At 39.6% G+C, this 27,407-nt stretch overlaps 1 protein-coding gene across 9 annotated transcripts; it reads right to left on the reverse strand.

Moving 5' to 3' along the window:
* Positions 1-168: 168 nt before the first annotated feature.
* On the reverse strand, positions 169-26,830 carry ECT2 (epithelial cell transforming 2). Of its 9 annotated transcripts, none has more exons than XM_069024518.1 (26): positions 26,762-26,830; positions 24,224-24,381; positions 23,100-23,179; positions 22,908-23,000; positions 21,789-21,971; positions 21,160-21,249; positions 20,130-20,237; positions 18,940-19,013; positions 18,685-18,815; positions 18,435-18,550; positions 18,190-18,252; positions 17,595-17,817; positions 15,952-16,088; positions 15,158-15,277; positions 14,044-14,112; positions 13,025-13,135; positions 11,981-12,077; positions 11,200-11,281; positions 10,204-10,282; positions 9,898-10,017; positions 8,611-8,749; positions 7,532-7,686; positions 5,501-5,608; positions 4,734-4,880; positions 2,849-3,146; positions 1,439-1,527 (listed from the first exon to the last, which is right to left on the reverse strand). In XM_069024518.1, exons 2-25 carry the CDS (start codon positions 24,351-24,353, stop codon positions 2,850-2,852), a joined length of 2,952 nt encoding a protein of 983 aa, XP_068880619.1. In that variant the 5' UTR covers positions 24,354-24,381; positions 26,762-26,830; the 3' UTR covers positions 1,439-1,527; position 2,849. The 9 variants fall into 9 exon arrangements, with proteins under 9 accessions (XP_068880623.1, XP_068880622.1, XP_068880626.1 ...); XM_069024516.1 differs by having other exon boundaries at positions 23,100-23,182; XM_069024517.1 differs by lacking the exon at positions 26,762-26,830 and adding an exon at positions 25,505-25,524 and having other exon boundaries at positions 23,100-23,182.
* Between the last annotated feature and the right edge of the window lie 577 nt (positions 26,831-27,407).

Consider the following 27,407-nt stretch of genomic DNA (forward strand, 5'->3'; position numbering starts at 1 on the left):
TTTATTGAATAGTTTTCTCTTCTAGAGCCACTTTATGATATAAGTGTCAGTGCATATTCAGCTCAGATGCTTATTCTAAATGGACAAGGACAAAAAAACCCCAAACCATGGACTGGACACAGATCCAGAGAAATTCATGAATATATTAAGAAAAAAAACAAAAAAATATTCAGGCCTACCAAGTGGTATACTTTATTAGGAATAACTACATAGATAATCAGAGTACAGTTGTAGGCTGGAGCCCAACAATGCTTTTTTTTTTTCCACATAAAAAAGTAAACCTTCATAAAAGCTTGTTTAGCAAAGCCAGAAGCAGTGATATTTTAAACAATTTATTTACATTGCTCAGATTGGCAAAAAGAGATATAAAAAACAGTGCAGTCTGACACATTCAAAAGCATCACTAGTTACATATAGATACAAGACAAAACACAGGTGGTTAAAAAGAAACCAGAAGTTGTGAACTCCTGATATAGACAGTTGAACTGTTAATGAAATGCAGAAATTTACATATTTAGATAGTTTGTGAGAGTGCATGGTACAAACTGTTCAGAGACAACAGAAGTGAACAGAGTTTTAAAGGAAGACATAAATACATGAGAAAGCCAGGTAAAAGTCTTAGGAGCACTACACTGAAATTTGACACGCCAAAATTGCACCCTCAAGTTAAAATGTCACACCAATAATCCCATGCATTAAATAATGATTTGTTAACCAAGTATGGGGAAGGTGTGGGGGTTTGATTTTTTAGCAACCCTACTAAACAGGAGTGGAATTCTTTTCCTCAGACTTCCACTTCAAAGCAAGACAAAGGATTCAACTGATCACTTTTGGTGGTCAAAGCTCCTCATACCACTGTGTGACAGTGAGGCTGCAAGAGATGATAATCACAAAACTCAATTCTATTTAATTATAAACAACTACATTTATAAAATATCTGGAATAAGCAGCTGTACAACAGGTTAACTGTCATACTTGAAAGGTCAGGTACTTCATAACGTATCTCCATGTAAGAAATCCACAATTCGAACATTAGAGTGCTCTGCCAGCAGATGAAGTTAGGCAAGCATAAGAGTCATCCAAACTAGCAGTAAATTATGTGTTCATCATCTTCATTTCAAGAGCTGACAAACCAGTTTATTGCCTGGAGGGGACAATTTCCATAGAAGAAAATGCTTCATTTGGAAGGAAATAGATCTGTGCAGGGGAAGACTGTGTTTAAACGAAGGCCAGGTTACTTATTCCACTGATTGGCTGATCTGCTTCAACACAACTAAAACCCCCCTTGTGACTAATTTAGTGTTATCTAACGTTTTGCTAATCACTGCTAAGTGCTAATGACTAAGGTACCATTAATGTCAGTAGCAGGTCACTCACTGCCCAGCCACCTGTCTGTCTGTCAGTCACTCCCACATAGCAGAGTCTTTTCAACCTGCCTCATATCAAGTGGGTTGTTGATCGGCTTAGTGTGTGACTCCTCCTTTCAAAGATTGAGGGAAGGCTGACCAAGGAAGGAGAAGGAACACCCTGTTGGACAAAAAAAAAGTTATTGATCAGTTATGAGCCAATATCAATAGTGCAGCAATCATTTCTCAACCTTGACACGGCATACAAGGAATGTGTGAGTGCAGAAGATCTGGAAGACAGGCAGCTTTTGAAATTAATGAGTCAGCATTTCTAGAGTTTCAACGGAAAACTTAACACACTTTAAAAATTGCAGAAGAAAGACTTTTTTCCTTGTTACCAGCCTTGAGAGATTTGGAATGCAAGAACGTTTTTGAAGAGTTGCTGCTAACAAGTATTAGTATACATCTTGCAGCACATTTTGCAGTAATAATCTGCCTCCAAAATGAAGACAAGATACACTATGATAATCTCTTAGAGAAACAGCTCCCCCTCCAATTCTACAACTTTCTGTATTATCATCAGCTCTGAGCCCCAGATGAGATGCCAAACACATGTCTCCTTGGCTGCAGGAGGCAACACACATCCCAATGATTTGTCAGGGCTTGCTTTAGCTGTGCCTGGATGGGCACACACTAGGCAAGAAGCTGACTTTTCTGATGCTTGGAGAATAAGCTGCTTCTGAGACTTAATTACAGTGAAACCAACACATCAATATGTAGCACTAAAAGCAAACCTCTTTGGATTAGCTGAGATTTTATATTCTTTTCACATTAGACCTCAAGATACTTTCACAAGCAATCTTCTGTTGCTCTTTACAGCCCAGCCAAGCTTCTCAGCACATCAACAGGTCACAGTAGCTAGTCAGCTTGTGCACTTGCGTGCTTCAAGAATCTTTTAAATAGGGATATTTGGGCAGGTAAGGATATACACTTCACTATAAACAAGTCCTCTGCCTGTTTATGGCATGTCCTCCATTTGCAGTCATTGGTAATATCTGAAAATTAAACTCCTCTTTATAGAGCAGCTCTTATTAGACTCTCAAGTATTTTATACCACATTTTTTTTGTATTTACAGATAGGGAACAAAAAACTGAAACCACAGGTAAAATGAGCTGCTCAAGGCTTCCCTACAACCAAGTTATTAAAGTCCTCAGAACTCTGGCCCATGAGCTACATGGCCACTTGGACAACTGAACTGAAACAATAAGTAATTCAACTGCAAATAAATTTAAAAAAAAAACACCTCAGAAAAATGACATTTCAAAGTGTTTGTGAAAGAATATATCTTGCACCCAGAACCAGAAATAGAACCATGTGTGAGTGTTGACTCCAACCCTGTGCATTAGAGCACACAGAAGAACCCAGCACCACTTGAAGCCCTTTGTGCATTAGAGCTGTACCATGCTCTCTTAGCTTAGAGAATTCTGGATTTCTTGCTCACTTCAGTCAGGGCCTGATGCACAGAATTTTCCAGCATCACACTGGTTATGATCTCCAGCATCAGCACAAGTGGCAGTAATAACAGGGAGAGCACGTGGTCTGTCCAAGGCATGACCATTTAAGTTGGAAGAGACTTTTGCTTCTACAGTGTTTGAAAGAGGAATATTTGGAGAGCCAGGACACAGCACAGGTCGAGGCTTGGAATTTTGGGAGCTCCAGTCAACAGAACTGGAGCGATGAACATTAACAGCACATTTGACAGATCCACTTAGGCTGCACGTAGAAGATGAATGAGCAATCTACAATTAGGAAGAGTTTAAGGGTTAGTCCAAACAAGAAAAAAAAAGCATCCAAGCTTTTATTGATATTTTTAATCTATGTTTTTTCCTACACCAAAAAATTCCTACATAAGCATAGGCCAGGATTTAATTGAAATAAAACAATATGTCTGAATAACAGCTTCGACTCTTAATGGACTCAGACACATTTCCTGCAGTTTTAGTTTCCTACTCAACACCTGCACTGGTATTCCAGCTTGAGGGGCTGGAATCCAGACCTCTTTTCCCTTCCACCTTATCATTGAACCAAAAAGGCTTTATGCAAGTTCAGTGGTGTATGGGATTGGTTAAAAAAAACACAACACATGATCTGCTGCCAAGCTGTAGCTTATTACCACAGAGGTCCCAAGAGCTCTGGGAAGAATCTGAAACAGGAACACGGTTTTGCTACTGCAAGTTCCTACGATTTTGTGGAAACAAGTATTTTATACACAAAAAGAAAAGTACATGACTTGCAAGTTCATGAGAAATGAGATACAGTGCTGTATCAAAATGAAGACAATTAGAGTGCAAAAACAATTGTTGGCATAATCATAATAGAAGGAAGAAAATCTCTCTACAGAGAACCGGGCTATAGCCTCACTGGTAGATTTTTTTTATTTCCTCTAAAGCAAGGGAGTCTGCTGTGATACTTCCTCCCTTATTGGTTCATATTTTCTCATGTGGGAGAGCAGGGCTATATCTTTATGTTGTACAATTTAATGGCCACTCAAACATACTGCATTATCTCAATATTAAAGTAATGACACATCAGTCAGTAGTAGAAAGATGAACAGGAGGAATCCTGTTTTTCTTGCCCTTCTGTCCCACAAACTACAGACCAGAAAGTAGGTCTTTACTCATCAAATTTACTCAAACACTATAAAAAAAAGCAAAGATGATGAAAAGATTCCTCCAAATCTAGTCTGCTTTAGACTGTGTTAGGAAATTGAGTTTAGCCTAATGCAGCAGAAGAAAGCTTTAACAGGCAGCCAGGCATAGCAGAAGAGTTGCAATATGTAGAACAATATTTTATTTTACCAAGTTTTCTTAAACATTTATGAGGAGATAATTTCCTTGTTGTTGTTTAAAAACTTGCAGGCTGCAGCATCTATATTTCCCCAGCCTTCCTTCCCAGTTTGCTTCACAGGATGTCTGTCATCTCACTACTTTGACTGAAACGTTCACCATACTATTCAGGGTTGTACACCACATTTCTAGTGTTCAAAATCAAAAGCACGAACCAATATAAGACTTGTGTTGAAACTGCCCCACTCTCTCAGAAGAGAAAACGTATTCCATCCCTAGCAAAAGAGATTGGTGGGGGGTTTTCAACCTAAATGTATAAGGCAACTCCCACTTTCTAGTGCATCAAGATTTTTCTGCATTTTCAGCAAGTAAGGCTTCTCATTGAACAGCTCTTGAAAATAATATGTCTATGAATGCAGTTAAAAATATTTTTTTCCCCACTGTGGATGTTGAAATTGGTCAAGTGAGAGCAGCAGCAGCCATGAAAGAAGTGTGATGTTAAGAAGGTGCCCTCCTTGGCCTGCACAGCAGATCACTCACCGCCAAAGACGAGGTGCTTGTCAGGCGGCTGCCGATGTAACTCTGGTTACTGGAGCTGGGGCTCCTCCCTTCTGTGGCACTGTGAGACATCAAAGCCCTGTGAAGAGCTCTCTTGGGTGTTTTGGAGAAAGAAAAGGCTCTTGTGACCTGAGGAGTTTGACAAGTGGTTAAATACTGACAAAAACCAGGCTGTAGTAACTACCATTATACAGGCTACCATTCAAATTCTGAACATCCCAAGGATGTATATCAAGTGTTAGTGTGACTGGATCACAACCAGGCAAACACCCACACCCAAAGTGATTTGACTCTCAAAGGCTCCCCATCATCCTTGCTATCCTCATTCTGTCCAAATACGAGGATAACACAGCAGGGGAAAAGGGCAAAGATTCAGGGAGAAGTCAAAATAAGATCTGGTCACCTAGGCTTCCCCACATCCCTCAATCCTGCACAGTCAGGCCCTCTTCTCCTTTAAATTGTTCTCAATTTTGCATTATATTTAAAAGACTCAAAGTATTAAACAGTATAAGTTCCATAACAGACTCAAAAATGACTACATAATACTTATGACTGTAATACTTAAGACTATATACAGATATTCCAAAACCTTAAACACCCCTCTCCTTCTTTCTTTAAGGAGCTTATCCTTAAGAGTTTTAGTTCAGATTAAGTTTTTCCTGTCCCTACTGTAAATACTACAAACCACCTGAAACAGGAATCCCAGCACAATTCTCTGACTAAAAAGCACTATCTTTATACTATCTTACCTTTTTTGATGTTTTCTTTATTGCCCTGGATGCTCTGCTTAAAGTACTGTCCATATCTTTAGTATTTACTTCAACTGAATCAGGATCAACAACATAAATGAGATTTTCCTGTAGACAAAAATAATCTTAATAATGGTCAAATAGCAGCACTTGCTTTCTAGTTCATTAGATCCCATTTAGAGGTTTTAATTGCCATACTCTTCCATATTTAACTCTTTATACAGTCCAGCAGCTATTTCAAGCCATTTCAATAGATCAACAGCTGGTGCAGTCAGTTTGTGAAACCACTTCATCAATAGTTTAACATCCAGTTTGTCTCATTCAGTTTCAAGTCCAGGGTTGACCAAATTAAAGGCAGTCGTTCTGAGGCATCCCTAGGGAGTTTCCAAGGTAAACACTGCTTTATTCCACTGGCACATCTAGCACATTTCTGAAGTGAAATCTTGAGAGCTGCAGCTGTCAAACATTAAGACTAAAATCTTTCAGCTTTACTGCAATACATGTTGCAGAACAGCCATGAGTTTGGGGGTTTTTTCATGTCTCATTCTTAAATACCAGTACATGCAAAGCAATCTCTGGCTACCTACTTTACAAAACTTGGGGGGGGGCAGACAGGGCACACATGGGAGTTGGAAGTTGCTGGGATGATTTTTTTCGCTGTTTTTTGTCTTTATTTTGAGAAAAGACATTTTACATCTTAAAAAAAAAATCTCAGAAGGACCCCAGACAGCAGTTTTATGGCCATTCCCAGGGCCTAAGGAAGGGCAGCCAAAGCCTTTGCTGCCACCAGGTGGCAAAGTCAATGTTCTCACTCACATGATGCTCTAGAACTCTAAAAACAGGGAAAAGTGCTTAAATTGAAGCTCAATTTGACATTTAAATCAGCAAGAAAGAAGTATTATATAGTTGGTACAAAGCAGTAGTTACACAAATTATAACTAATAGGATTCAGCACGGAAGGTTACAATTTGCCAGCGTGTGATTCTGAATGTCTTGGGGCAAGAGGGAACAATACATTTATTACACAAGGGTTCAATTTCTATTAAAAATCCAAGTTATATGTGACAAAAATTACTGAAGACAGGCAACACACAGATTAAACTAAATTAACACTTCCAAATCAGCACTTTTCCTACTCAGGACCTAAAAAGGAAAGGGGTACCACAAAGCCAAGTCTCTTATTCCTAAGTCCCTAGATCACAAGACAAACAAAATAAAACCAAGATGCTGTTTTCATTACTCAATTACCTCTCCTGTAACAAGCATGTCTTTAAAAGTCACAAATATTGTACTATAAGAACACACTGCAGAACATAAAACATTTCCAGTTTACACCAAGTAGCTTCAGCTACATGTACTGCACATATTTTCAGCAAATTGAGATGACTGATATGCATAGACTTTTACATAATTAAAACATTAGCTGAAAGCCTCTTGCTGTAATTGGAGAGGATCTACTCCTCAGATTAGTGGGTTTCTGACTGCAGAAAGCCCACACACTGAACTTCTAGAAATGTGACAAGTGACTCCTTTATTTCACTGTTTTTCTTATTTCCTTGTTTTAAGGCTGGGGGCTTCTGTCTACGGGAGGAAGATGCTTCATGTCTCTTGCATTATGGTGCAGATAAAGTGTAGAACAAAGAACTCAACCTAACACAGTTAAGCCAAACCAAGTGATTCATAGCACTGGGATTGTAAATTCAAACATAGCTGCGAAAGAAGCAAGCTGCACACAATTCTTGTTAGATGTATAGTGCAGAGTTGAATCATACCCTTTCACCACCACAACTTAATTATAAATAGTTTTTGATTTCTAAAAATTGATTTCTAAGTGCACTACTTCTGCACAAACTAACTTCCAGGCTGTTTCCTTTTCTACCTTTTAACCACTCACTTGCAGACACGTTAGCACAAATGTTTTCTGCTCTACTTTACCTCAGGCATGTCCATGATTAACTTCTTTAGCTTCAGGTGATTAAAGCCAATAAGAGGGAAATATTTGAATCAGCAACATGGTTCCAGAGTACTTACTGCATCTGCTTTACAAATAGTGTTGGCCACATGCCGACACAACATCTTCAGCCAGTCCTCCTTGCGAGGGTCTTCAGTTGTCATCTGGAAACTGAGCAGCTTGTTGTTGAGTTCTGTAGGTGGCCTCACAACTAAGGCAAAGGCTTTCTGGCAATCTGCAGTTTATTTAAAAAAAAGCAAGGAGTTAATACAAAGAATAATGATTTTTTCATATTATTCAGGGGAAACCTTCAGAAGGGTCAACCCTCTGTCTGCCAGGAGCTGAAACTACAGACAACATGATTTGATGCAATGATTTTGTCTTTATTTACACAAGAGCTGTTGTATCACTTGCAAGAGCAGAGTTCTGTCCACAGCCATCATTAAGAGGCTGCAATCAGCTGTTCATGCAACAGCTGATTATTCACCAATCAATCTGCAGAGTAGTCAGCCTCACCCACCCTCTTTGCCATTTCTCTTTTTAATTGGGTTCCTATGTTCAGGTGCTTCAGAGCAAAAGCAGAACACATGATGTATATATTATCACTTACAGTGAAACACTAAATCTTGCCAGAATAGAAATCTAGAAACTGGTGTGACTAGATTCTTTGTAAGTCACTATCAAGGCTGGAGCAATATGGCAAAGCAGACAAAGAAATTAAGTCATTTTTTAAGATGCCAAACAGCTCCTCCTGAGAATTATCATCACCAGTTAAAAAAAAATGTGGTTTCACACCAACTTTTCTCTGGCCAATCTAATGGTCTGGGCTGAAGTTTGGTTTTTATTTTGTTAATCCAGAGTTGTCAAGTGTTTAACTCAGTTTATCTCACACTGCCAATTGGTTGGCTTATGCTAATGCCATCTAGTAGTTCTGCCAAATTCAGCATCCTGCAGTGATTCTTGAAAAGCCAAAAGCTATCAGTGCAAGGAATTCTCAGGCTCACACAGAGCTTCAAACAGAAGCTTTTACTAAAACCACATACCTAACATACCATACAATAAATACACCTTAGCATTCCATCCCACAACGGCAGAGCTTCCTCCTTCACATTCTGAAACCATTTTCATTAGCTACCACAGCACTTCAAAACACACAGACCTTCTGTCTCCCTGATGTCCAGAACTTTCTTGATTTGGGAGAGAGGCATAAGAACAACATGCTTGAGAGATGCAGGAGGCCTTGTGTGGCCATGGGGACTCTTGAAAACTCCAATAACTTTATGCCGTTTCCTTGCAATCTGCAGTTAAATAGAAGAGAAAGGGTCAGCTGGAAGATCTCTTGCCATTGTTTCCTTTCCTTTCTATTTTTTTACCTTCTACTATACAGGAAGGCACAGAAAATCTTGCTACTCTACCACATAAATCTTAAAGGAATTCACTTATCTCACTATTCACTGCCTACAGTTCAAGTGGCCCAGCAATATTTGTTACTTGGCATCAAAACATTCAGCTGAAAAATACAATAAGTTTTTTTAAACATACCTAGAGAGAAAGTAATTTTGCATTACAGACCTCAATTCTACCCTGCATGACAAACAAGGGCCCTTTGAGACCTATCACAAGGTAGTCTAGATTTAAACAAAAAAGACAAAATCTATATGCACGAACCAATTTAAGGTGTGGTGTGTTATGTACTAGAAATATCACTCGCTGTTGCTTTTGCATTCAGCCATTGAGCAGGCTTTGCACAAAAAACACGTAAGATACTTGTGTTAAAGTAATGCATCTTCAGTTGTTTGTCTCTTGTCCAAGAGACAAGCCAAGAAGCTTTATTAAAAGTGGTTTTATTCTCCTTTCCTTCCTTTACAAGGAGTGATGAAACTGAGTCAACTGTACTCCTGGGACGAGTTCATCACTAGTCACAACAACAGCCTTTTGTCTCTAAGTGCTGCTTAGGACAACACTAATTTTGAATTATTTTACAGTTGGTCTTCCATTAAGACAATGTTCTTCACTGCTGCAACAAGTACTTTATGGAAGTGTCCTTCATAAATTCCATTTTTCCACATTAGTCTCCAAAATCCAGTTCGATTTTTCCACTCTAGTTCTTCCTAACACATTTTTAGTCTAAGGCATTTATTGTGATTTTTGCTTTTGGTAGCCTAAGAACATACAGATCTAGCTAATATATTAAGCTGCTTTTATGTTTTTATTCTGGCTGCAAGACATTAAAGGCTACATTAACACCTCTCAGCCATGCAGACATGACTATGTTGGCTTATACAGCAGTTAATGGAAAGGAAACATCAGCACATGCTGACCTATCAGCAATCTGTGACTTAGAATTCTGCCTCAAAAGTTCTTAAATTTTACTTATATATGTTCATGTGTAGTGTGAAGCCTCTTACAATTCATTTCATGAGATGTACTGGTATGATCACCTTACCTCTAGGCAGTCATTGAACAGAAAGAGTGTGACCTGCTCTCCCCTGTCACAGATGTCATCACCAAGTGCTACAGTTTCCAGGCGCTGGACCAAGCTCCGGTGAGAGGACAGGAGGTTGGCCTAAATGACAGAAGCAAAAAGCTCATTAAGCGTTTAGTTCTAGGGCTGGATTACTGCTTGCTTACAACTTAACACTGGCAATCTGTTTAAACCAGCACCACTGCTTCGTAACCTCACACACTTTTGCAAAGGGAACAAACTGCTGCAGTCATTTAACAGATCTGCAGCTTTGGAGGAATTACTTACTGGACATCCATCCACTTCATAGACAACATCAAAGAACTGCCTTTGTGCCTCTGTTTTTCTTTTGTCTTCATTAATGTGTCTGAGGAAAACATAATATATTAATCTTCAACACCAAGCAACAGTAAATGGATGCACTGCATTTAAGGCATACAAAAATAATAAAGCTAAACATTCAGGGATAGAATTTATACAGCAGCACTTGCCACATTTGCCTAACAAAACAGCCAAATACCACATGAAATCACATAGGAAACTTCAGCCCTAGAACACTATTCTTATCATGTTACCAGCACTTGACACACCAATCAGTTAATATTCCCCTCCTCTGCCCTGCAAGATTTTGAACTAGAGACTGACACAACGCAGTTTTTTACAGCCTGTGCTCTGTCCCCCCAAATCAGGACTGCAGCTCACCAAGCAACAGATACAAGAATAATTACAATTTAAAAGTTGTTGTTAAAACTGAACAAACAGTTACCCAATTAATGCAGGAGTTCTTGTTGGTGGAGACGTACGCTACACCTCAAGAGGTGAGACTTACAATCTAAACAACTTCAGCTTTCAACTAATTAACTCATGGAACAGTGCCAAGAAGGGCTAATAGAGGACCAGAAGAGATACTAATCTCCTACCAAAAGTCTGTCCTTTCAGTGGATATATGCACAGAAGTAAGATTTAAAGACAAAACCCATCTCTTCCATCCCAGACAGAAGAGACAGAAGTAAGAACAGAGGACTGAAGAGAGCCCCTGCTGAGGCAGGGAGTCAGCAGAGGTTCAGGTACAAGTGCTGGGTAACCACATCACAGACTCCTTCAGAGCTCTGGCACAGAACACCAAAGTCACAACAGCAGCCAAAGGGAGGCTGAAGAACACATACAGTTATGTTTACTTACTGTTACTTGTGGCAACAAAACACTGACAGCAACTTAGAAGGAACACAGGGATCTAAATGCAGTATGTTCAACAGTCTGTTCCATAGAATGAACATAACTTACGTCATCACCTCCTTTAATGATTCAATAGCTCTCTCTAGAGTTATTTTATCTGGGTTCTCTTCAGCTGTATGTTTCTTAATATCTACAATTAGAGAAAAAATTACAGAAATAAAAACTCCACACATATTACAAGTGTCTGAAAAGAAATATGAAAAACTCAAGTTTAAACTGAGTTAAGATAAGCCAAATGAAGAAATCAGATGTATTCTGGAGTCCAAATAGCACTGTTAAAGAACTAGGCTGAACAGAAGTTGTCCAGGCATCTCATTAAGAAAAAAACCCACATAAATTATAAAAACCAAACTCCTAAACTATTTTAAAAAATTAAATTGAAGTACAGAGACAAGCATAGAATTCTTTTTCTACCTGAAACAAAGGGCGATGACGTGGATTTTTTATTATTTTTATTAACAAAATAAAAGTGGTTGATACCAGGTGGAACACATGAAACTATAAGCCTTGTCATTATGAATTGCTCTCTAGTTTATGTCAGTTTCATTTGAATCTCAATTATATTCTTGTTTGAAGAGACAGAATTGTCAGTGCAAACTGTTCCTCTATCTGTATCCTGCATACAAATGTATGAATAAGTGGAATTTAGTCAGAAGTATTTCTTCTTCAGTAGTGGGTCCCACTGACTGCCAGTAACCATGGTTAACTCACATCATCAGGCTCGTTTTAGATGAGAAAAGCCGTTGATAATGACGACAAAAAATAGATGTTATCTTGTGTTTTTAACACCTTCACAGACAAACTAATAACAATTGTATCACTGGGTTACCATTTAGTAGGAGGGCAACACTGGGCAGCCTTTGAACAGGACGGATAAGGAGCTCAGCTAGGCTTTGGCGGCCACATTCAGGTTTAGCTTGATTTATCTGGGAAAAAGGAAATTAAGTTTACTTTTTTTCTTACACACATACACAAGAAAAGCACAAGATCAGAGAAGAATTGCCTTCCTTGAAATTAGCATTGCTATACAAGTGTGAGAATTGTTTACCACAGTTGTTAACAGAGCATGTTAAAAACTACATTATATTCAAAACTGCACAGTGGTTGATGTTCTCAATGTCTAGTTTAAAGTGTCCATATCAACCCCTCAGCCCTTGTTTCAGCTACTAATGTGGACTGGGACACGGGACAGCCTGTTCTCTTATTTCTTCCCCATCTCTTAGATATCAATACTTGGATGTAATTTCTAGTCCCTCAGAAAAAACAAGCTTAAATCTGTCACTGTGATTACTTGACTATTTGGATATAGAAGAGGAGTTAAAGCTACACCACATTATTAACAGTACACACATATCTGAAGAGCTCAGGAGTCTTAAGACTCATCTTCAGATAACTTTCTTTGAAGATCATCTTCCTGTTAGATCTCCACTGCTAGGCTCCTATTAATTAAGTCACAAGAACATTGAGAAATTCTACCTCCCTGGAGCTTCACAGCTGCCCAAAGAAAGTTTAAAGCTACTTTGGAAATATGAGTTTCACAAACACCAGGAGGGGACCAGTCAAAGCAGCAGCTCCAGTTATCTTTACAGAAAAGAGAAGACATGTATTTGGGAGGAACTTTTTCCAGCAACAAATGCGTATAATCAAACCACCTTGAAAGTTGTTTAACAGAGGAGGAACTCAGACCTTTTATGAAAAGGTTGTATGAGGAGCTTGAGGGATTGAAGTTGAAATCCTTCTTATTTCTGTCTCACCAAGAGATGTTCACTTTCCTTCAAGCTTTCCAAATTTCATATTCTTCCATCTACTGCATTCAGCAGTACATGGTAACAGTCTCCATGTTCTACTCAGACTCAGTTCTGCAGACACTTACCTTTAGGAAAGCATGAAACCTTGGCTTCTGCTTTTCACATCTTGTAATCATCTCCTTGCTCATTTCAAAGAAATTCACAAACGGAGGGTATGTTTTCAACAAGTCTTTTGACTGAAAGAAACAACTGTTAGGGCTCTGCTTTACATATTATGTATCATTGTACATATGTTCATATGCCCTGAGCCATACAAAGCTGCTCAAAGGCACATTGCAATAAAGAATAATAAAAAATGTGTTGTAAACCCATACGTGTTCTCAGAACAAGTTAAGATATTTTTGCATGCCAGATGCCCCAGACTGATGCTGCTGATTAAACGCAGGCTGCTCTCACCAGCATCAAGCAAATATGTGACAATCTTAGAAGCTGCTGAGCAGCTCAACTGGGAGGCAGGTTCTCACCTAGCAAGAGGCTTTTGGTGAGAATTTTGGAAATTTCAGACAGATATTTTCTCCAGTAACTGCAATGACCTTTTAAACCACCAGAAGCAACAAAGACTGAAAACTTTTGAATGACAAGCACTATTTGTCCCAAAATCTTCATGTCAGCAAAAGCACAAGATACCTAGCCACCTATTTATGTTCAAATCCATTGCAGTCCCAGACCTAGCTTTCCTGCTCTATACAGGACTCCTATTCACTTACACATTTCAAGTCCTAGAGAAAGACCATAAAAAGTTCCTATGAAAAGTTATTTTCCTAGTTCTTTACTACTGATCAGAAGCAGTAGATGGCTAAGGGCCCAGGAAGTGGCTTTTAATGGCTGAGTAAAAAGTGTGCCTGTAGTGTCGCAAATTACAGCTCTCAAACTGTAGCTATTTGTAGTTTTAGTCCCTCACACCAGTGGACAGACACTCGACATGGAGTGCATCACCTAACTCAACTGGAAAGTCTAAATAAAAAATACAATGATACAAGTTGGAATTTTCTCAGCAGTCCCTTGTGTTTGCTAGCTCCTAGAAGTGGATTGTTTTTAAGGCAAGATAATAGTCATAAGCATAAAAAAAGAAACAGGAACTTACATATTTAAGAATGATATCACCAATACTTTTGCTTTCAGTCCAATTTATCATAAGATCTTCCAGGTCTTCCTAGAATACATGTAGGGATGGGGAGAGAAAATAAGCTGAGCATAAACTGCATAAAGCCATTAAATGGGATCAGTATTTTGCCAAACACACATCATTAGGTGTGTTTTCATGCTGACAAAACAGACAATCCTAAAAGCTGTACAATTTCGCATTCAGCCCCTCCAGTCTGCTGAGGGCTCAAAGCAAAAGATCTCTGGCTTACTGAATGTGTATACATGGTTGTATATCAATGCAAGTAGAGCCTGGCAGCACATCAGGACTAGCCAACTCTGCAACAAGATGACACTGCTGCATCCCACACACTACACAACACATCCCAAAGGGATATTAAAAAGGATACACAGAGGACAGCTGATCCAATTCTAGTTAGAGTGCACAACTAATCTAGGACTTAAGTCTGTAAGATAGGATTGAAATAGAACTAGGACAGATTCCTCTCACTTGCTACACCAGGGTGTCAAGGAAAGTGAGACCAAGCCTCTTAAGCCTGTATCAGCTTGATAAGGATCAAGCTCATTCACCATCAGTTAGTAAGAAGGACAGGAGGGCACAGCTGAAGGTTCAGGATTCACCTTAAGTGAAAAGGATTAATCACTAATATTGGTTTGTTGCTGCCACTGCTCATGTCTTTATAACACCAAAGATGAAGGAAAACACAACAACTGCATCAAACCAACTCTCACTGCACTGCGTGCTGCAGGTGACTCCAATTTGACACATGGAAACCCAGCTCTACTTTCACCTCCATCTCAGTGGGCACACATCAATCTCTGGGGTGATTAACCAGACTGGACCCCATTGACTGGAAAAAAACAACAACAAGAACTGTACAAACAAATCCCCAAGTTGCAGGCAGCCTGCAAGTCTCTCTATTTTAAAAGCCTACTGTGAAATGCTGCCAGGAAAAGGCAGATGCCACTATTTGAAAGAGTCTGTATCAACACCAGGAAGAGTCTACACCTATCCAGCAGGTGCAACTGAAAACATGCAGAAAAGATTCAGTCTCTGTGAAAGCTTCCCCTGCAGAGAAAAAGGTGCAGCTTGCCTTGATTTTAGTGTGCACATCAAGAATATCTGGAATGCTGCCAAATATGGTCTTGATCTCTTCCTGAGCAAGGATTGGTCCCCCAAGTTGTCCTTCCTTCTCCAATGGAACTTGAAATAACTGATGAATTAAGAGAAAAAAAGTTAATGCCCTCCCAACTGCCAAACACTGTGTTAGAAACAGTTATGAAAGCAACTGTGTTTTCCTTCTAGATCATAATTTCCTGTAGTCACAATCTTGAGATGCCTCCATTCAGTAAGAGTGGGTTATGGAGAGTGGTTTGAAGATACAAACATTTAGTTTGATACATCACTACAGCATAACCCCCTCTCATCTCCTTTTCTACTCACACACATCTTAGCTCATTTTTTAAAGTAGATAATCAGCTACACTGGAAATAAACTTCCAAGAAATTAAGCTTTTCTTGTAAGTTGTTTGCTATTCTGCTCTTCTTGGAATAATTTAAAAACCAGATTTTTCTCTCTGCCCTCTCTCTCTATTCACTAATATCTAAAATATTAGTCATGAAGATCTTTTCCTGACACTTCCAATTTCCATATATATTGCAATACCACTGCAGATCCCAGATTAGAAATTGTATTTTCCAACCTGAAACTGAGTATTTTTATATCTCAGTAAAATTACATGAGACTGCTTATATTGTCATCTTCCTATGAAGCTTTGATGCACCCAAGCCCTCAAAAGCCTGAAAGTCACAGGCTGAAAACAGTAATTGACGTAAACACTGGATATCTTATTACATTTGACCTGGACTGGCTTTAAAACCATCTTACCTGAATTATTGTTGTCAGAATATCAACATAGTTACTTTCTGTCTGATACAATTCCTTTGCAACCTGCCATCTTGCAGACTGCTTGAGAGGAAGAGGAGTTGAGTTTTTGGAAGGCCTTGCACAGGATTTTGGTGTTTCTGATGAAGAGATATTCCCAAAAGAAAATAGAGCTTTATTACAATAGAGTCCCCCAAAAAAAGCTCACCCTCAAAGAAAAAAAAAAAAAAAAAAAACAAAAACCACAACACCTTCAGAATTTTTAAATGAAGATAAGTTTGGGGCTTTTTTTAAAGGCTATATGCTAGTTACCAGGGCTCTTTCTAGAAGCTCTCTTTATTACAGCCTACTTATAGAACAACAGTAATAAATTATTCCTCAAATTAGACAAACTAATAAGCCATTTATGGGCAGGTCAACAACTTGACCCTATTATTACAGGGAGCAAGGATTAGGTGCTGAACATTACTTATTTATACACTATGTACAAAAGTGCTTTTCTACTTTCAACTTTGCCACTCTCAGCTGCCTACCACCCTTGCATTAGGTGTGTAGCTCAAAACCATTTACTAAAATCAGCCATTGCACACAACACTGACACTTCATCCTATGGGGGAAGGAAAAAGACACAAGAAATTCAGTTCTCTTAAAGCTAAAGCCAAGGTGGACCTGGAACAGTTCATGACTTTGAAATACCTGCTCATGTATTGGATCTCAGAGACCTATACCAACTTTTTTTGATATCAAAGCTCATTACTGTCATAGTTAACAATGAAATAAGTACCTTATCTGTTGTTTCCAAAATAGCATATTCTGAGACTGACCACTGCTGTTGGATTAGAAGAAAATTCCCTACTGGGATAACAAGAGCACTAGCATCATCTAAGAAAGCTGATCTTTCCTGAATTCCTTCTGAATTATCACTTGCAGGTTGTGCCTCATTGAGAGCTCTCATGTGATTTGAGTTTACCTTTTTAAAGCAGTAGCAGCTCCAGATACCTCCTTTATATGATGGAACCGGGCCTTTTACAAACACTTGGGTATTACCTTTTGACTAACTCAAAATTTTGCAGTTCTTCTCTTCCACAAGAAGCACGTGCAGAGATATTTAAAACTCTGTCCATTCACTCAAAACTAGTTGATGATTTATGTTCTTGTGAAGTTTTAGACATGACAGTTTTCTGGCACAAACAGTGTTGCCTCAACAGAACATTTCAAATATCTAGGAGTGGGCTCTGCAGGAATTTTCCCTTTAACTCCTTTAGATAAGAATCTTTGTCCTCCTTTCTCCAAGTAGCCTATGGAGAGTATTTTAGATGATTTACTGTTTACTATGCTGCTAATTTGCTACAGACTTCCAGCAGAGTATTTGAAGCATTTTGGAGTAACACTCAACTGTAATTCCTATTTATCACCTTCATATCTTTTCCTTCAGATATGAACATGCTTACTGTGATGACAAGAGGCAGCTTGGCCTGTGTCTGAACTCTTCACTCCAATTTTTTCCTCCACACTTCAAAAAGCCTAGAATTACTTTACAAATCTGTAGCAGAACCTGTAAGACTTCCCTACCACCACCATTTCCACTTGCATGGAAGAGCTGTTAAACATTTTAAGTGTGGCTGAATGGAAGGTTTTAGCTCTACCTCCATTGGCAGTGCTTGACTCTGGAGTGTTGGAAATATCCAGCAAGGACCCAATAGAGAGGGAGTGTTCAGCTGAGGGGCGTTTCCGAGGAGGGAATGGGGACATGTCTGTTTCCCTGGTCAGCTGGGCCAGAGTCTCTTTCAAGCGGCGCCGTTTGCGGTTGCTGTTGGGAGTGCTCAGGGAAAGCAGCGACACAGACTTCTTGAAGTCAGGACTCTCTGACTGTAGGGAAAGAAAACTTCCTTTAGTGGGTTTATCCTCTGTGTCCAGCTCAGTGCAAAGATAATTCAATTGCAGAGATCACACTCAACACAGAAGGAAACATCCTAGAAAAGCTGAGGCAAAAGGTGAAGCTTCTTTTTTCCTTTTTAAAATGGAAACATCAGTAGTATTTTGTTTGACTAAAAGTAAAACCTCTGGGAAGCAGAAAAAAGTTTCTATTCCAAATTAGTATTCTATGTATAAAATCTATAATGGATTATGTGGAACTTAAATGCTGCTTTAAACCATCTGATCTCTGGTCCCACATACACTATGTTGCATGCTAATTTTACCACCAAAATATGCTGTGCATTGTGTAAGTGTCCAACACACCTTCTCAAATAAATACATGGACTCTCCAGCTCTGGCATCCATTTGAATGCTACCCCAAAACCACTAAAAGAAAAAAGAAAACACACATTAAGAACACATTACAGAGCTTCACCCAAAGTTAAAAATATTCAAAAGAATCTATAATAGTAACACAGTTGGTATGGAAGATATATTTTCATAAGAAACCACATGCTTGCGTGTGGCACACACATAGCAGCATTCTCTAAAGAATTTTCAGCACTAACCTCTTGCTTTACAACATAAAGTTTTTTTAAAGGTTCAAATGGAAGGTCTTTTACTGTACTTTCTTCAACCACCAAGTGCGTACACCTTTCATCACCAACTGGTAAATAATGTCCTCCTACATTAAAAAAAAAGGCAAATTAGCAAGAAGAAAGAATATTCTTGTTAGAAATTAGTATCTCACTTAATTCTGTGGCACCTATTATTATAAACTCCACCCCATTCTTCCCACAGGTTTTCATAAAGAACCACCTTGCATTTCTGTCATTTCTTCCATGTTCGCTTTCTCATCATCAGAGAATCCCAGGAAACTTAACATGCAATCCTGAAAGGGAGGAACCTTGAACTGATTTCTGAAGTCATCATCAGCTGCACAGAAATCACTGAAAGAAAGAAGATGCAGGAAAAGGTCACTAAATCAGTAATAGGTCAGTATTTAAGCAGAAGCTCACAACAGTTCAGGTGAATAGGATGCAAGGCAAAGGCTGAAGGAAAATAAACACCTACATTTCGTTCCTTTTCTCCCATGCCTTATAAATCCACTCAGCTTTCACGATAGGAATACCAAGACTTACAGCAATCTACAAAACAGGAAAAGCTTAAGTTGTACCAAATATTTCCATTTAAATCTTTCCCATGTCAAGAAAAATTTGTAACCTTCCTTTTACTTTTCAAGACAGATACTGCAAAAAGTGAACATATTTTTTCAAGAGTCATATTCAACTGCAGCTCCCCAGAGTTAGAATGTATGAATTCAGTGACTAAGAGATCAGATCAATAGCTATTTTGACATTTCCTCAGAAGTGCACCATTTTGTTAGTCTGATATCCTTCATCACTCACAAAAACACAAAATCAAACCTCTGTTCCACTGGAATATGGGACCTTTTTTCTGCTTTTGATACTTTGTATGAAGAAAAATATCCCAGCCTGCTTTTATCAAAGAGAAAGTGACTATGTGAAAGATAACTGCCATGACTGCTAGAGAGATTGTACAGTTTTCCTACATTTTCTCCTTTGAGTCGGCAGAAAGAAGTGTTTGAACAGAAAGTAGGACTTCTCTTCCAACTGCAAGATTATAAAGACAAGAAAGGGAAAAAAAAGCAATATCCTACCAATAATTCAAACAAGGAAGATTCAAGGGGCATAGACATTGCTATCTCATATTAAATACTACAAAAACCTATAATATTTTATTTACCTCTAAACTGAACAAAAATGTCCCAAATGATTCCCTTTTAGAATCAGAAAAGAAAAAGCACACTCATGTCTATTTATGCATAAAGGAAGATTTGAATCCCCATCCATAACAAGTAAAAAATAATTTTTAAAAGAAGATATGCAACATTTAAGGACAAATTTTTTTGCAAGTTACCTCAAAGTTTATTGTTTGGATAGACAAAAGCAGGCATGTTGATACATAAACACTTGTTCACCACTGTCTTAACTACATCAATACTTAACCATTTTGAATCTTGGGATTTATCTATACTTGTCTATTTCAAATTTATGTTTAGATGCCCCACAGAGACAAAAACATACCAAAGATCAACACCAGACAGAGATGAAGTCACCACTACAGGTATTGCTAGTACAGAAAAAACCAGCAGCCTCTGAGCTGAAGTATAATGAACAAACTTAGTCTACAAGAGCCAAATTCCAAAGGTTTCCATAAAACACCAACTCAAGCTTACATACTCTGAATTTGTCTCCATGTGTTGAGTTTGCGACCAGATGAGTAACTTTTGAGCTAAAGTCCCTTCGAATAATTCCACCCATATGATGAACCAAGGTCACGAGCTTAACCTGAAAAATGAAGATGAAAGGTTTTCAGCATCTTTTGAAGAGCAAGTGCCATACAAAAGTGGTTTGCAAAGCAAGTTACAGAAGGTTACATTAAATGTCTAGAAGTACTCTGATCTGTTCTTAAAACAACTTGTTCACATCTCCAGAAGATACAGCTGATACAGCACAATAACTATTCAGATTTCTTTTTATTTCAACATTTAATACAGCCTTGCTGTGTAGTTTGAAGACTATCCAAGCCACCAGTACTCTCATGATCATCATGCATAATGCCTTCATCTTTTCACACATATTAGATTTGAAGTACGTTTTCCTTGCTGATTTAGTCAATTCCAGATCAAACCTAACTAACCCCAACACTGGGCAAAGGTTTTTGGTTTGGGATTTTTTTTTTTTCAGATGAAGATATGGAGCCATATTGTTGATTCCCAGGTGTCCAGTAGGGCAATTAGATGGCAACTGCCTCACTGAAAGGAAAAAGCAAAGTGGTAGAGTATCCAAGCATAAAGTCCTGATAGCACAGTATCACGACAAGATAACATGCCTGCAAGTGCTCTGAACAGAGCTACAAAGACTTACTTGGCCATTCTACCATCTGTACAAAGAAAGAGGACACTACTGGGTAAACATCATCTTATCTGAAGCCTCAACTTACAAATCTTTAAGCCCTATTATATTAGAGCAGTTTATTGTCACTCAACAAAAAAGTGACTAAAAACGACACAGATAAAATGACTTGAACAAAGTTTTGTTCCCATCCTCAAATATCACGGCCTCTGGACTTGCAAAAAACCAAAATAAACAATTCATTCTCCCCACACAAGCTTGAGCCGTGGTTAAACCCTATGGGTGATAGAACAGAAGAGTATCTTAAAATATACTATAAATGGTTTTACCAATCCAAACAAGAAAAAAGTCTTACTAATTCATCTTTCTTTCTGAATCCGGTAAAGCACAGTACCAAGTTCAACATACTTGCACAGTACAGGGGACGGGAGGAGAAAAGTAAAGGCTGAAAACAAGAAGGAAGCTCATTAGTCAACAGCATACTGCTCCCATTAAACTTTTCACATTACCTTTAATACAATACTCTTATTTCTAGTATTAAAAATGCATCAGACACTAGTCCAGGTCTGCATATTCAGTTATACCTTAGCTCCAGCCCTGTTGACAAGGTAACTAGAGCATCCCCAAGTTCCACAGGTAGCAGTCCTTCCTTTTATTTCCTCCCCAATCCATCTGCTCTACAACTTTTGGAAATATAAAGTGACTACTGGAGAATCATTAGTATGCTGCCTTTCCTCATGGCATAATCCCAACTGGTGATTAACTCCCACAACTATAGCAGCAGTCGCGGCCTTACCACTGTTTGCCTGCACTCTCTCACTACATGCAACATTCTAACACAGCGTTAGAAACTTGCTTTTCTTAAAACTTCTCTTGCTGGAAATGTTTATAACTGATTGGAAAAGCAAGAGAGATTTTACTGTGAACTCTTAGAACTCACTGCAGCAGGGAACTATTCATCTGATTTGAGCAGGAAGCACACACCTCTCCTCTCTGCGCACAGTGCAGCACGACTGGCGGCCCGATGACTCGGCAATCTGCCTTGCAGAGGTTGCTAAAGATGGGAGCTTGGAAGTCTGATACAACGAAGATCGTCTCAAATTCTGGGGAATCAGAATCCCCAAGCTCTTCTATCGTGTCTGTCTTTATGTAGGGCATTTTAATTTCCTTGATGCACAGGGGTGAAAGGGAAAGCATTATTCAGGCAACATACTTGCACAAGTGTAAAATTCAACTGATGCTTATTTTGGACCATTAGAAAAATGTATGATTCATATTTCAGAGAGAGAGTTAGGATTTATGAAAGCTGAATGCAATGCACTGTTCTCTAGCATAAGAATAGCTATGAACTGCTGCATGCTTTAAAACTGAACGTCTTAAAGTAATTCCTGCTTTTGAAGAATCAGAATTCTGGTTGCTTTAGCAGTCTATGTATCAGTTCACACTGATAATGTAGCACTAGAAATAGCTAGATAGAAAAAAATCCCCCTCAGCTCAAAAGATAAATGAAATTTCTGACTGTCAGAACAGCTTAGGGTACTTTGAGATGCTACTGAAAAGTAGCATCCAGCTTGCAATATCAAGCTCCACGCTGCATAACATCTAAAGAACGGAAAGATATTTTGTTCATTGCTTGATATTTTTAAGGGGTCTAAAAATTTGGTGCATTCCAATTTCAGTTATGAGTTCCAAACTTTATTTTTTATGTTTTTCACGTTGAGAAATGGAAAAGCATTTCTTGCGCTTCAGTTTAAATGCTTTCAGCTTTCAATTGAAAGAGAAGTCCATTGACAATTACAAAGTCAGTTCATAGCACAAACTTATGTGTGACTGAATAGGAGCATGCAGTTGGATGTCCCCACGGGTATTTTGATGCCCCTGTTAGAAAACACCACTAGGTAAGAGCTGTAGGTATTACTCCATATTTAAGGAAGTGTTTGTAAAAAAACCTGGTACTTTGATGAGCTGTGACACCATCAGAACCATTAGCATATATTATGACCATTATGCCCAATTAATCCAAATTAAAGCGTGTGCACATTTCAGGCCCAGTGAAGTGTAACATGCTGCATGCAATTACATGTGCTTAATTGCATGACATACCATATGAATAATACTTTTTATTAGTTTTTCTTCTGATTTATCAGGACTACTTTCCTTTATCTTTATAACAGGTACTTCCATTATCTTAATGGTCTGTGGAAGAGGACAACTTTAGTATAGAAGCAAATTGGTAACAAATTCTGAAGGCGTAACATGTCCTTCCAGTGACTGTTTTATCTCAGGCTCACATACCTCCAAGGCTTTCAGAAGCTCCTCACGTTTCCCTGCTTCCTGAACCAAAACCACTCTTGTTTCTATTGGAGGCATTTCTTCTGCTTAGAGAGAAGCAAGGATAATATTTGTATTTTAGCAGAAAAATCCATGTTATGTCTGAATCAAGCAATAATGTATAGAAGAATAGAGGCACACAGTAGCTTTTCAAGATTCCTTATCAGGAGCAATCCTGAAAATAAATGTTACCTCAAGAACCACATCCTTTAATTAAGGGATACCAAATTGACTTGGAGCCCAAACTTTTTAATATGAGGTGAAACAAGAACCTGCAATTCTTGACCAGTCAAAGCAAGAACATAAATTATGGGGGTGGGAGACAACAAGAAAATGCAAACCCCAAAAAATTGTCAGCTTAATGCTTCTAGCAGAATTAGATACCAAGATTTGCTGGAAAATAGACAGCTGGGATCTTTTCTAGTTTCTGTGTTCCTGGCTGACAAGGTTCATTACTTTCTTGCTGAAACTGAGCAGTTACCAGGAATATCAGAACTGAAATTAGATGCCTTGTTCTTTTTTTCCATGTATTAATAAGTCTTCAAAATATTAGGAGGAAGAGCAAGTGTTGCCTCCATGTCATTTGCATCAACAGACCTCCAGTATATTTCGGCTACTACCTTGGAGGAAAACATTGGTGGTTGTTTCTTAATTTCAAGAGTTGTTCTTGAATTAATTTTGGGCTCAAGACTATTAATCCCCCCACCTGTCTAGCTTATGATACCTATTAATCTACCAACCTGTACACAACAGAGCAGCTGTAGTTTCCAAACACTGGTGTCAGAATGTCACCTGGAATGATTTATTCCACAGAAGATGCATCAAATGCAACTGACAGCTTTCTGTACGGCTCCAGAAGACTCATTTGATTTGGGCTGTAACCCCAAATCTTTATAACAAGATGAGTTTAAAAATTAAGACAGTCCCTTTGTTAATGAAAGGTTCCCAGATCAACATCCTTTTGCCTACCCTATGTACAACTCCAGAGTTTAAAGCACTTTTGGTTTTTCAAAACTACCACATATCAGCAAAGTAATCAGTCATTGCAAAAGCAATAAAGTCTTAAAGTCTTAAACAGCCCCCATTACCTTCAACATCCAGAATAGTTGCACGGAATACATTCTCTTTGGAGGTTTCTATAATTTTTGAATCAAGAACAGAAGAATCAGCCAAGAGGCTCCTCCCAGTTTCAGACACCAGAGTACTGTTGTCAGCCATGATTACGCTTTGTTTCTTTCTTCAACAGCTGGAAGGTAGAGAGGCCACACTAAGTCACAGGTGCAAAAAGCTCATTCATGAGTCCTATGACTAAGGCTGTCAGAAGGACTTCAGAAAACAAAACATTTAGGCTCTTACTGAACTCCCACTCATAGAGCAGCTCTGAAAGAGCCTCAAGAATAACACAACTGATAGAGAGGACTGACAACAAAGCTGTTACAGAAATGGTTCTGTAATTCATCTGCACAGAGGGAACTTCAGCTCTGAGCATAGGCAAGCACAAACTCTAGTGCTCATTTTAAAAACCTTAACCACAAAGCACCAACAAACCAAATGCACTTGTTCCTTTCAGTGGCAAAATACTATAAGCTATAGCTGAGACTAAAATTAGTGTTGTTGAAATGAAACATTAGCAGAAGAATTAGGGTAAGCATAACATCTCGAAAATCTGATTTTTCAGGTAAGCTGGGTAGAGATACTGTGGTTAAAAATGAGAGAGTAGGGCCAGGACTACTTACTCATAGCAAAATTAAAAATGCTTGAGAATCTCTGCAAAGTTGATATGGGTATATATGTCTATCTGTATGGTCTGGTCTACTGTCCTACATTAACTATAATAGAGTAGAAGTACCCTTTCATCATCAGATAAAGGGGCTTCTATCTTCTCAAACAGAACGCACCCATGCTCTCACTGCCCATCAGATTTGTCACCTACTGGAAAGGCAGAACTCTTAACCCTCTCATATTCTGGGAGCTACCTACCCAAATCTTGCACCACAAAGTTTGTTCTGAGACACCTGCCCAACACAGCACATTTTCTCTCACATGAGGCAAGCAGGGTGCATTTCCTGTGATTCATCACCCATGCAGATTTCAGTGTTTGCACAGTGATATCAGCGGTTACCTAGAGCAACAACTGCAGCTGAACTGCTGTTGTACAATAACCCTTTGTAGCACTTTACTGAAGCTCTTCTCGTGACTGTAAATGCCCCTTTAAAACAGCGACTACTCAAATACTGCACTAAAGAGGACTCTTGAGGTGGTAAAACTCCTAGAGAACAGCACGTACTATTTTTCAAGTTGTGTAATGACCATCCTATTACACAGCAAAGTAAGTCAGAAGACAAAAAACAATGGGCACTTTGGCATACCAGCAATACAGAAAAGACTTTCTCTTCCAGAGAGCACATCTGGGACTCGTGCAAAGGATTCAAGTCTTCATAATACACAAGTTCCTAATACAGTGATGAGCAATGAGTCAACACTACAAATGTATTCTAGACTTATTCAGTTACCAGACTTGCCACCTTAGTTTCAATTTCACACACAGCCGTGCAGCTTCATGGAATTGCACTTCCTAGACCTAAGTCCCAGTCACTCACCTCATTTTTCTCAGAGGAGCTTAAGACAGAGCAAGAGGAGAGAGTAACCTCAACCATAAAGTCTTTGGGGAATCACCTGTTACAATGTCACCACCAGGAACTGTTAGAGAGTTACCTATTTTTTTTTTTTTTTTTGCAGTAAGGGTGGAGGGAAGCATAATCTTGGAAGATTCGAACCATATCGTTAATAATGATTACCACAAAGACAATTACATGCAAATTCAGAAGAAAACAAACCCTCCAGTTGAAGGCATAATTAAACTTAAAACCTAGATATTATTTCTTAGAAGTCTGAGACATCTGTATGATTATTGTTATACCAAATAACATGCATATGAACTTACAAAGAGCTTCATCATATATTTGAAGAAGCCCCTACTTTGGCCTGGGCATTAATTTTCGTTATGGATTTTACAATTTATTTATTTATGAGGTTCCCTCCTGAGTGTATTTAAAATTATACCTTGTTTTAATAATCATACAATAGTTAATAACATAAAACTTGTCACTAAACTTATGGACTGAAAGTGAGAGGCTACAGAGAAGACTAGACAGCACACACAAACTGAACAGTTTTCCCTCACATAAAAAGTCAGAACACCGTCACTACAGGCTCCAAGCAGAGCTAATGCCCCCACAGAATCACACTCAGAAATAACCTTCCAATAGCTTGCGGGAAGGCTGAAGGACACAAAACACCCACAAACCAAAATACGCTTGTTAAAACAAGGAAAGGACAGTAAACAGCCCCCACGTTTCCCACGCCCCTCCCGAGGAACCACCCAGGAAGATTCCCGAGCCCTCTGCAGGAAGGCGGCCGGGGCAGGACGAGGGACCGCCACAGCCTCTGTCGCCTCACGAGCCGGCAGGTGCCGGCGGGCCCGGGGCTCCGCCCTGCCCGAAGAGCACCGCCGGCGGCCTGAGGAGCCCCGGAGCAGCGTAGGGGCCCCGAGGCCTCACAGGGGCCCGGCACACCAGCCCCACTCCGGGCCGCCCGCGCACCGCCCAGCCCCAGTGCCCCCTCACCGCCGCTGCCGCCCGCCGCCATCAGCGGCCGCCGCCAATTCAAAAAGCGAGCCGCCGCACCCACACCGCCGCTCATTGGCTGCCGGCCCCACCGCCCCTCTGCAAGCCGCCCCCTCATTCGCCAGCGCAGCGGGATGCCCCGCCCACTTTCCGCCGGGCCCTTCGCCCTCTCCTCTTTCCGATCGGTCGCTGCAGCTGCCACTCACGCTGAGCAAGCTCCCATTGGCTGTGAGCGGTTTCCTGGGCAGACGCACAGCGCTTGTTCCGCTGTGCCGAGCGCAGGTTGCTGGGTGGGCGAGGGGAACGAGCTCTGCGCTGATTGGCTGCTGGGAGGGGCACGCTGCGCGCTGATTGGCTGCCGCGGGGTTTGAACGCTCCCAACGGCCACGCCGCGAGACCCGGATGCAGTGGGCGGGAGAGGAGCGGCGCGTCCTTCATCCCCCTCATGCCCCTCATATTCCTCATCCCCTTTATCCCCCTCGCCCCCCGTGTCCAGCCGTCCTTCACACCAATCCCGGGCAGCAGACGAAAGTCGCTGTGGTCACCGCAAAAGCATTAATGCTGTTAATAAGTAACAAAAGGATATCGCTGTGCGTGTGTTGTACTGAGTTTCAGAATAATCGGTTCGTAGGAAATAGGAGCTGCC

The sequence above is a fragment of the Aphelocoma coerulescens genome, chromosome 9, assembly GCF_041296385.1.
Source record: "Aphelocoma coerulescens isolate FSJ_1873_10779 chromosome 9, UR_Acoe_1.0, whole genome shotgun sequence".
NCBI lineage: Eukaryota > Metazoa > Chordata > Aves > Passeriformes > Corvidae > Aphelocoma > Aphelocoma coerulescens.